At 34.1% G+C, this 10,445-nt stretch overlaps 1 protein-coding gene across 7 annotated transcripts; it reads left to right on the plus strand.

Moving 5' to 3' along the window:
• Window positions 1-1,747: 1,747 nt before the first annotated feature.
• Window positions 1,748-10,181, plus strand: LOC137820134 (transcriptional corepressor LEUNIG). Of its 7 annotated transcripts, none has more exons than XM_068623975.2 (18): window positions 1,748-2,116; window positions 2,471-2,568; window positions 2,710-2,819; window positions 3,638-4,012; window positions 4,099-4,187; window positions 4,469-4,547; window positions 4,630-4,705; window positions 4,917-4,966; window positions 5,151-5,462; window positions 5,638-5,847; window positions 6,485-6,730; window positions 6,841-6,958; window positions 7,390-7,499; window positions 7,677-7,826; window positions 8,728-8,883; window positions 9,101-9,217; window positions 9,618-9,824; window positions 9,904-10,181. In XM_068623975.2, exons 1-18 carry the CDS (start codon window positions 1,815-1,817, stop codon window positions 10,045-10,047), a joined length of 2,949 nt encoding a protein of 982 aa, XP_068480076.2. In that variant the 5' UTR covers window positions 1,748-1,814; the 3' UTR covers window positions 10,048-10,181. The 7 variants fall into 7 exon arrangements, 3 of the variants coding, with proteins under 3 accessions (XP_068480076.2, XP_068480075.1, XP_090150851.1); XR_016515307.1 differs by having other exon boundaries at window positions 1,854-2,116; window positions 6,814-7,030; XR_016515308.1 differs by having other exon boundaries at window positions 1,854-2,116; window positions 6,814-6,948.
• The last annotated feature ends 264 nt before the right edge of the window (window positions 10,182-10,445 follow it).

A 10,445-nucleotide genomic window follows, 5' to 3' on the forward strand; every position in this document is an offset into this window, starting at 1 on the left:
TCTAGTTTAACAACTCTGGAAATATGAGATAAAGATAAACTAAATCTAGTCTTCCATAGACACAAGCTAAGTATGTTTGAAATTCTTTATTCCCAAATTGAAGTTATGGTTTTAACATTAGGTTGTTGTTATTGTGTAAAGTTGGTTATGATACGGTTGATAAATCACTTATATCAATACCAATCGTTTACATCTTCCTGTTGGTGAGCTATCATTATAGATTGTAGTTAGTTAAGAGTGTCACATATAAGACGCATTATATGGGGGTAGACAACAAGAATTATTGTAGATTTTTTTTTATTATATGTGATATTATCATCATTATATAATATTTACTTTTCGGTAAATATTATTCTTATTAATTTTTTTATTAAATAAATTTGTTATTTTAAAATTAAATATAATCTTTAAAATAAATTAATTATGTTTGAAATTCATTCAAATAAAATATAAATATATTTAAAACATTCCAAAAATATATTTCAGAATTGTACAATTCAATTTATTTATTTATTTAAGAAATGTACAATTCAATTTATTTATTTATTTCAGAATATATAATTTAAAATATAAAAGATCTATTTCAAAATATAATAAAATATATCTTTTGTATTTTAATTGTACATTTGATGATATAATTTTAAAAAATAAAATAGAATTTTAGATTATATAGGTGATGTTTAATTTTTTGGGGTGCAGAATGTAAAAACGCAACAAATTAAATAATAAAAAACATCAGCCCAATAATCTTGTGGGTTTTTGGTACCCAACTTTTGACTTATGCAACTTTTGGACACCAAAGGGTCATTTTTGTAGTGTACGTGTGTGGTGGATATCATGCCTCTAATACACACCATATTGAAAACGTGGCATAGAAAAGAAGACATTTTTTTAAAAAAATAAAACATTATGGATAAAATAAAATAAAAACTACAATTCATCATCTTTCTTTAAGTCACCAAACTATCTAAAAAGTTAAAAGAAATTCAATAAATGTTATTTTTACACAATGACAATTTAAAAGAAAAAAAAATGTAATGTTATAATTTGATTCATTATCTTTCATTAATTAATTTTGGTGTATAATTGATTTTGATAAGAACCCTATCTCATTTGTGAGAAAGCATCATGGCCAAGGTGTGATAGATTCTGCTGTGTCGTTGTTTAATTTTTAAAGTTTTATAATTGTGGATAAATATAATTTTTTATTAGCACCGTCACAATCTGTAATAATTAACAATGATACAGTTCCCTCTCTTTTTCTTTATGCGTGGAAAACGCATAAATTTTAAAACAAGTATATTCATAATTATCATGGAAATTGTAATAAGAAGAGAGACTAATTACTTTAAATAATATAATTACTCATTAACCATTAAAATTATTTTACTTAAATTTAATATTAATTATTTTGTCACAATGGTTACTTTTTATTTTATTTTTATGTATTACCGGTATCTAAAAAGAGTAAACACACGGATATTTTCAAATAGAATTTTTTTGATATAATAAATATTTTATAGCCGTATAAAGAATTATTTTTTCACTATAATAATTGCTTCATTTTCGATTCTTCGACTAGCATTGAATCTTAAAATTAATAATTATAATTTTATATAAGTATTTTTTATCCCTGTAATTTAAACATAACTAACTTTTGTTTTATTCAATATATTTTAAAATTTGTTCTTAGTGAATATTTTCTTCTTCTTAGATACTTATTTCATCCAATCCAACTGCAATTTTCATTCCTGAGTGGAGAAATAATATAATACATAATTATCATGCTTTAATTAAAAAATTAAATTTATTAAATGTTGAATAATATAAAATTCCAAAAATCTAGAGGTGTTTGTTCTTTGTTTGGATTTTCTTCTTCTTTGCGCTCTTTTGCCTCTTCTTTCTCTGTCCATCTATCTATTCAACTCTCTCTTCGATTTTTGTCCTATGTTTCTCACTTAGCTCTACCAACAAAATTCAACTCTTTCACCACTTCCTTCTGCGTTTCACAGCTCCCAGCTCACTCCTCACTTGCTCTTCAACATATTTCTATCTCAACTCTCTCACCTTCTGCTTCTACAGCCATGTCTCAGACTAACTGGGAAGCTGACAAGATGTAATTTTTGTTTTATGTTTCTCTCCTTTTATCAATTTTGCAATATGGATTTTGTGCTTCCTGCTCAATTCTTCATTTGGGGTTCTGGGTTTTTTTCAAGAACTGGACTTGTGTATTGTATTTCATGTCTTCGAAAGTTCCAATTTTTCTTTCTGGGTGGCCTAGGGTTTGTACTTTTCAGCAAGTTCTGTGGGGTTTATTGGAAGTTGCTGGTTTTGGTGCTGATTTTTGTGCGGTGGGTCACATGATTGTGTGTTGGGTGTTTTTTGATGTGGTGAATGTGAAGATAATGAAATCTTTCATTCTCGCTGTTCACTTGGCTGATGTTGCCGTTATTGCACTTTGAGGTTTCAGGTTAGATGTTTACATCCATGATTATCTTGTCAAGAGGGATTTGAAGGCTTCTGCTCAGGCTTTTCAAGCTGAAGGGAAAGTATCCTCGGACCCTGTTGGTGAGATGTCTCAAAACTCTACTCTTTTGTCAAAGAAAGAAGTTGGAGTTAACTGCCGTTTTTTGGATTTCTTCATTTTATTTATTGATTTTTGTTGTTTGTGTGTCTGTGCATGTTGTGGGATGGCAATGGGGGTTGCAGCTATTGATGCCCCGGGAGGTTTTCTGTTCGAGTGGTGGTCGGTTTTCTGGGATATCTTTATTGCAAGGACCAACGAGAAGCACTCAGAGGTTGCTGCATCTTATATTGAGGTTGGTTGGGAACAATTTTCATTGGTTTCACATTATGCAACCTTCTGTGGTGCTAGATTTTAAGTAGGGTGAGGGTACTAAAAATTGAGAAAAAACAGTATTGTAACATATTTATATTTTTGGTTGAATGTTGTTGTCAGTTGAAGAAGTGACACTAGTATTTCATAAAGGAAGTTTATGCATTCCGTTAGGTTCAACTTTTCAGTCTCTCAAGCTAACTATTGTAATTGCATCTCTTAATGAATGGTTGATTTGGTTTTCTGTTCCTTTTCCTCTTTATAGTTTAAAGTATACTATATGAGGAAAGTCAGGAACCTTTCTTTAGAGTAATTTTTTGTTGAATCATTGTTGAAATTTGCTTATTGTTTAGTTCCATTCCAGGTTGATATGTCTAGCAATATGATTTAATACTTCTTTGTGTTGTCTGTGTCGGATTATTTGTGTACTTAATGAGCCTCGTGGTCTATGAGGTGTTTCGACCTGTGATAATTTCACTTACTTCTGATTAATTACGTTTCTCTGATTTGAGTTTAGAACTCACATTTTCTTTTCATTTCCAGACCCCTTTTAATATTTCATGAGTTGGTTCCATCAAATGCTTTGTTAGAAATTATTGACTATTGTTTTAGCTGAGTTATAAGAACCCAAACATTTCAGTTTGGGAAACTAATTTAGGTTTCCGTAGCTAATAATCTATTATCCACACTGCCCTCATGAAATGGTGTACTTGGATCTGCAATTCTACTTGAGAGTTTCTTAACTTAAGAGAAAATACTAGTCCTGCTTTAAGTTAATGGTCTTTGAAACTCTCTTTGCAGACACAATTAATAAAGGCAAGGGAGCAACAACAACAGCAACAACCACAATCCCAGCAGTCGCAGCATCAGCAACAACAACAACACATGCAGATGCAACATCTTCTTTTGCAGAGAGCTCAGCAGCAGCAGCAACAGCAGCAGCAGCAGCAACAACAGCAACAGCAGCAACAGCAACAACAACAACAACATCAACAACAATCACAACAACAACAGTCCCAACCACAACAAAGCAGGGATAGGGCTCATCTTTTAAATGGTAGTGCAAATGGATTAGTTGGAAACCCTGGAACTGCAAATGCACTAGCAACAAAGATGTATGAGGAAAGATTAAAACTTCCCCTTCAAAGGGACTCTTTGGATGATGCAGCAATGAAGGTTGGGAGATGTTAATCTAAATTTAAGATAAAAATGCTGTTATTATGACGCCAATGTTCATAGTTTTCTTTTGGTATATTATACAGCAAAGATTTGGTGAGAACATGGGCCAACTTTTGGACCCAAATCATGCATCGATATTAAAGTCAGCTGCAGCTCCTGGCCAGCCTTCTGGGTATCATGTTTAAAATTTCACTTTTAGTGCCTATTATTTCAAGTCTTTTTGTAGACTGAAGGTTGTTTGTACTTTATTAGTCTCTGTAGCATAGATAATTTAAGTTTGATATGAAATTCTGTGACTTGAAGCTTTCTTTGTTAATGCAAAACAAAAAGATTATCCTTTTACCTTTTAGTTTTCTGGACTGTCTGCTCGTGGTTTTGAAGAATCAATGTTCATTCCCTGTTAAAAAAAGTTATGGGTGTTGACTTTGCTAGTACCAAATTTCTTGATTTCAGGCAAGTTTTGCATGGTGCTGCTGGGGGGATGTCTCCACAAGTTCAAACACGTACTCAGCAATTACCAGGGTCTACTCTGGTACAATTTTGTTCTTAGAGGACTTCATTAATTCTTATATTTCTTACGAGCTGTTTTTCTCTGACTTGCCTCTTGGAATCAGGATATAAAGGGCGAGATCAGTCCTGTTTTAACTCCCAGAGCTGCTGGTCCTGAAGGATCATTGATGGGAATGCCTGGTATTTTCCCATGATTTTTTTTCCTGCAGTAACTGATTTGTATTATTTTGAAACCGTTTTGCTTCAAATTGATAGAATTTTAATTTTTTTCCCAGTGCAATTTATTCATGGTTGGCTGAGGATATTTCGTGATTTACTGTTAATTTCTTTATGATTCTTTGTTACTATTCATGCACATAAATGGAATAAACAAGATATTTTCTGGTGACAGGATCAAATCAAGGTAACAATAATTTGACTTTGAGAGGGTGGCCACTCACAGTGAGTAATCTTTTTAATTTGTTGTTATTTGAATTAATATTACTTATCCTGGTGAAGGTATATTATGTCCTATTAAATGTGATATCATATTCATAATAAGATATATATCCTTCAAAATTGTTGTGTGCTGTAGTCTTTCCAGCAGTTCAGTTATCAGGTTTCACTATTAGCATTATTTTTATAGGGTTTGGAACAACTGCGCACTGGTCTACTCCAGCAACAAAAACCTTTCATGCAGGCTCCTCAGCCTTTTCATCAACTCCAAATGTTGACACCACAGCATCAGCAACAGCTTATGCTAGCACAACAAAGTTTGGCGTCACCATCTGCCACTGAAGAAAGTAGAAGACTAAGAATGCTATTGAGCAGTAGGGGTATTGGTCTAAACAAGGACGGTCTTTCAAATCCTGTTGGTGATGTGGTATCTAATGTCGGATCCCCTCTTCAAGGTGGTGGCCCTCCTTTTCCTCGTGGAGACACAGATATGCTAATGAAGGTGTTAGTTCTCTTTTAACTTGTTTTCCATTTTCAGTATGGCTCTTATGTATTTCATTAAACTGTTTTATTTATAAATATTGTATATTTACCACAAGTTCCATGGTTTGTGTCTACTGTAAGTTTCTATTTTTCCATGGTTTGTATCTACTGTAAGTTTTTATTTTTATGTATAGGTGAAACTGGCTCAGTTACAGCAGCAACATCAACAACAGTCAAGTACCAATGCACAGCAGCAGCAGCAGCAGCTTCAACAACATGCTCTTTCAAACCAGCAATCTCAGACTTCTAATCATAGCATGCATCAGCAGGATAAAGTAGGGGGAGGTGGTGGCAGTGTCACTGTGGATGGTAGCTTGTCAAACTCATTTAGAGGAAATGACCAGGTCAGTCCTTTTTACAGTTGTTGATACACATACATGTTCAAGCAGTACGTTGTTTATTGGGGTGCTAATTCCTTATGAAATCATTGGGCAACATGCAATATATTTCTTCTGACTTGTAAAAGAGTGATAATTTTGTACTAAAAATGTCTAGCGAATTTCTGAAGTACACAATTGGTTTCGTTTTTCATTTATTCACTGGTTTTAAATTTCAGTGTTACAAAGTATGATCTCCAAAATCTCAAGATTTCTAGAACTGTGTAATTGGAAAAGGATTTTACTTCTGTTGTTCTTTGAATTCTTCTGGACAGAGATATGATGATTGATACATTTATATAAACGTTAATAGAAATGAGTATATGATGATCCATTTATAGAAACGTCAATAGACGTGAGTGGCTATATTTTTTCTGCATTAGCAATGTAGAACTTCCAACACATCAACTACTAGTTTGTTTGAAACCGTTGACTATATATATACAACAAATGACAATGTCTTGCAATGAGATTTTGAAAATTATTTTCTATTAAAATCACATGAGTGTAAACTTCTGTCCCTGAATTTGACAACATCTGATTTCTGTACCATACAACAAGTAATAAATAGGTTCCTAACATGGTTATTTGATTGCACTTTAAGGTTTCAAAAAACCAAATTGGGAGAAAGAGAAAGCAGCCTGGATCTTCATCAGGTCCTGCCAATAGTACAGGCACCGCAAATACGACAGGTCCATCACCAAGTTCAGCACCCTCAACTCCCTCAACCCATACGCCTGGAGATGTGATATCAATGCCTGCCTTGCCCAATAGTGGCAGTTCTTCAAAGCCTCTAATGATGTTTGGTACTGATGGTTCTGGAACCCTTACATCACCTTCTAACCAGTTGGTAAGTGGCTTTCTCTGGCTAAATTGATGGAAGGAATTATGGAATTCCTTGCATGTAGACTCATTGTCATTCCATTTTGGCAGTGGGATGATAAGGATCTTGAATTGCAGGCTGATGTGGATCGCTTTGTGGAGGATGGATCTCTAGATGAAAATGTTGAGTCTTTTTTGTCCCATGATGATACAGACCCTAGAGATACTGTTGGCCGTTGTATGGATGTAAGCAAAGGTGCAGTAAACACCATTTTACATTGATCAATAAATATTCTGGCATCATCCTTGCAAAAGAGTTTCTCAAAGTGTATGTCTGAATTTCCCTCACTCCAGTGTGAAAGTTTGCAGTCTTTTCTTTGTATAGTATAGATATGTGTCATTCTATGGTGAAATACAGTGAAGTACAATTTTTAAATAGCAATTCAAATTTCTTGATGCCTCAATATTCTTTACGATATTTATGATGAATGTGTGCAATTCCTTTTTTTTTGTCGATAAATAAGCAAATTGTTGGTTATATAATTAAAATGGGCTTGCTTTGTTATCTATTATATGTGCATCTTGTGGTTGTTACTACTTGCTTTTTAATTCCTTGACGTACATAAGCATAAAGAGGAAATGACATACAAATCAGACACTAAGGGCATGAGTTTGTTCTGTTTTCAGGCTTCACATTTTCTGATGTAAATTCTGTACGGGCAAGCACAAGTAAAGTTGCGTGTTGCCATTTCTCATCTGATGGGAAATTACTTGCTAGTGGTGGGCATGACAAAAAGGTTAGTGGCAGCTTTAGTCTCGATAATAATATTTATTTAGATTCTTTGTTCAATCAACTTTCTGAAATATGCAGTGATCTTGAATTGAAAAACAAAATTAAGAACAATATTTTTCCTTTTATTCTGTTTTGATATGGATTAATATGGCCTTTACCTCCTGATTGCTTTGTACTGCAGGCCGTTTTATGGTATACGGACACTCTTAAACAGAGAGCTACTCTTGAAGAACATTCATCTTTGATTACTGATGTCCGTTTCAGTCCAAGCATGCCTCGTCTTGCAACATCATCATTTGACAGAACTGTCAGGGTTTGGGATGTTGACAATGTTAGTTGATTTGTTACCTGTTTTACTTTAATAGTTTAAAACTCTAGAGAAATTGTTTATATATATTTTTGTGGGTTTGAAGTAACTTGACTACAATGCACATGACAATTTTAATATTTGCCTCAACTTGAAGTGTGGCACACCACAAAGTTAAAAGATTTGTAGATAACCACTTTAACTGAAAATCCGCGCATAGTGAGATAGATGATGAAATTATAAACAAGTACACAACTATTACCCAACTGAGTTTTCAGATTAAAATGTATTTTGCTTTAAGATATATTATTTTAGTGCAGTTTTGTTTTTTTGTTGAAGTTCCTCCATGTGGTTTTACTATTCTGTATTGTTAAGGTTCATTCCGAGTTCCAATGAAAAAGTTTGTTGAAAGACTTTTGTACGTAAATGTTATATTTATTCGTTTGCGGTGAAGGTGAATAATGTGGTGCAATAGTGCCTAAGAAGCTTTAGGTATTCATATTGCGGGTAATATTTAGTGTTTCTAACGAATAGTTATAGAGATTGAATAATGTGGTGCAATAGTGCCTAAGAAGCTTTAGGTATTCATATTGCGGGTAATATTTAGTGTTTCTAACGAATAGTTATAGAGATTGTATTGCTTCAATATGAATGTTGAATTCCGCCTTGATTTCTAATGTTCTAAATGTTGTGCTTACTTTTTTTGCTGTTAAATCAATGTTTCTCCTATGGAGTTGTGTAAGGCTTGGAAAAAAGGTTTTCTTCTACTGAATTTTGACGAGTACATTGGGACTATTTATTTGCTGGGATGTTAATGATTGCGGTCTCAGATAATTTGTTTGCCTTTGTCTAGAACTAGAAGTTGACGATTTTGCGCATTTCTTGTTAGTATTCTGATTTAGCTGGATATATAATTACCATGCAGCCTGGTTATTCTCTTCGCACCTTCACGGGACATTCTACAACTGTTATGTCCCTAGATTTTCATCCAAATAAAGATGACCTCATCTGCTCATGTGACGGTGACGGGGAGATACGATACTGGAGCATAAACAATGGCAGCTGTGCTAGAGTCTGGAAGGTAGAAAATGTGAATCATTATTAGCATATTTTAAATGCCTTTCTCATACCACGTTCCACAATGTAGGTCCAACCTTCGCAGGGTCATGCATAATATATGCTTTGTAGCACTGTGCTGCTCCATTTTTTGATAAAAGAATCTCATTTTTGTAGCTTGTGCACTTCAGCGATGATGCATTCATTTCAGTCTGCTAACTAACATTTTTCTTGCTCATTAGGGTGGCACCACTCAGATGAGATTTCAGCCTCGTCTAGGGAGGTACCTCGCTGCAGCAGCAGAGAATATTGTGTCTATATTTGATGTAGAGACACAAGCGTGCCGATTTTCATTAAAGGTTGGTTTGCATGCCATTTTTTTCTTGAGTTTCTTCTTGTAGGCATAAAATAAATTCTTTCAACAACAGGTTGCAGTTTTACTGGAGTCAGAGTCCGTATCTTGTGTTTATTATCTGAAATTCGGAGGCAGTGTGTCAAACAAAATTGCCCTAAATAACCTGCATAAGTACATACACAAATAGAGGGAGAATTTAAACTAATAACTATGAGCTGCACATGATACACTTAGTAAAACGTGAAGTGTGATTTTTATAATAATAATTATAAAGTATTGTTAATAATAAAGTGTTTCCAGAACAACATGAATTGATCTCTCAAACCAAGACTGAAGCTATTGCTTGAGGCTGTAAAATGGCTTTCTTTAATTTTGTTTGTTGGAATGCTGCACTATGGTTGTAGGGACACACAAAAACGGTGGACTGTGTGTGCTGGGACCCTTCTGGGGAGTTGCTGGCATCTGTGAGTGAGGACTCTGTGAAGGTGTGGAGTCTTGGATCAGGGAGTGAAGGGGAATGTGTGCATGAACTTAGCTGTAATGGCAGTAAGTTTCATGCATGTGTTTTCCACCCAACATACCCTTCACTGCTTGCCATTGGCTGTTACCAGGCAAGTCTTCATTTCTCTTGCTTTAGTTAGTGTTGTAATGTTGAGATCTTACAGATAGTAAAATAATAATGTTGTGCAGTCATTGGAGCTGTGGAACATGAGTGAGAACAAGACAATGACTCTATCTGCTCATGATGGTCTTATTACTGCCTTGGCTGTTTCAACTGTAAATGGTTTGGTTGCTTCTGCCAGTCATGACAAGTTCCTCAAGCTCTGGAAGTGACCATAAAGACAATACATTACCTCTTTCTCACTCTTCTTCACCTCTTAGTTACTACTTTCTTTCCCATTTCTGCTTCTTCAACTTCTCTCTGTAGTTTAACATTGCCTTCCATTTAATTATCTGTACTTGGATTCGATCCCTTTCCTTTCTATCTTTTTCTCTTCTACTTTTTACCATATCAAATCTTAAAACTTTATTATCAAAATTATTTTTTAAATGTGCAAATAAATTTATTCTGCATTATCAATCACATCTTTTACCAACTTTTTACTCATTTCTTGTTTCCTTTTCCTCAAGAAAAGGAGATGAGCCACCTAACTTAACCCAAACAATTTAATACGATTTTTCCCCCCCTATTGCACTCATGTTTTTCTTATACTTCCTCCACATTTTTTTAA

The sequence above is a fragment of the Phaseolus vulgaris genome, chromosome 9 (assembly GCF_051622355.1).
Source record: "Phaseolus vulgaris cultivar YP4 chromosome 9, ASM5162235v1, whole genome shotgun sequence".
Lineage (NCBI taxonomy): Eukaryota > Viridiplantae > Streptophyta > Magnoliopsida > Fabales > Fabaceae > Phaseolus > Phaseolus vulgaris.

Coding starts and splice junctions, on each gene's coding strand:
- LOC137820134 (XM_068623975.2), top strand. CDS start 1,815: ATGTTGAATAATATAAAATTCCAAAAATCTAGAGGTGTTTGTTCTTTG. Junction 4,548..4,629: donor AATTACCAGGGTCTACTCTG/GTACAATTTTGT, acceptor TCTTGGAATCAG/GATATAAAGGGCGAGATCAG. Junction 9,825..9,903: donor TTGCCATTGGCTGTTACCAG/GCAAGTCTTCAT, acceptor AATGTTGTGCAG/TCATTGGAGCTGTGGAACAT.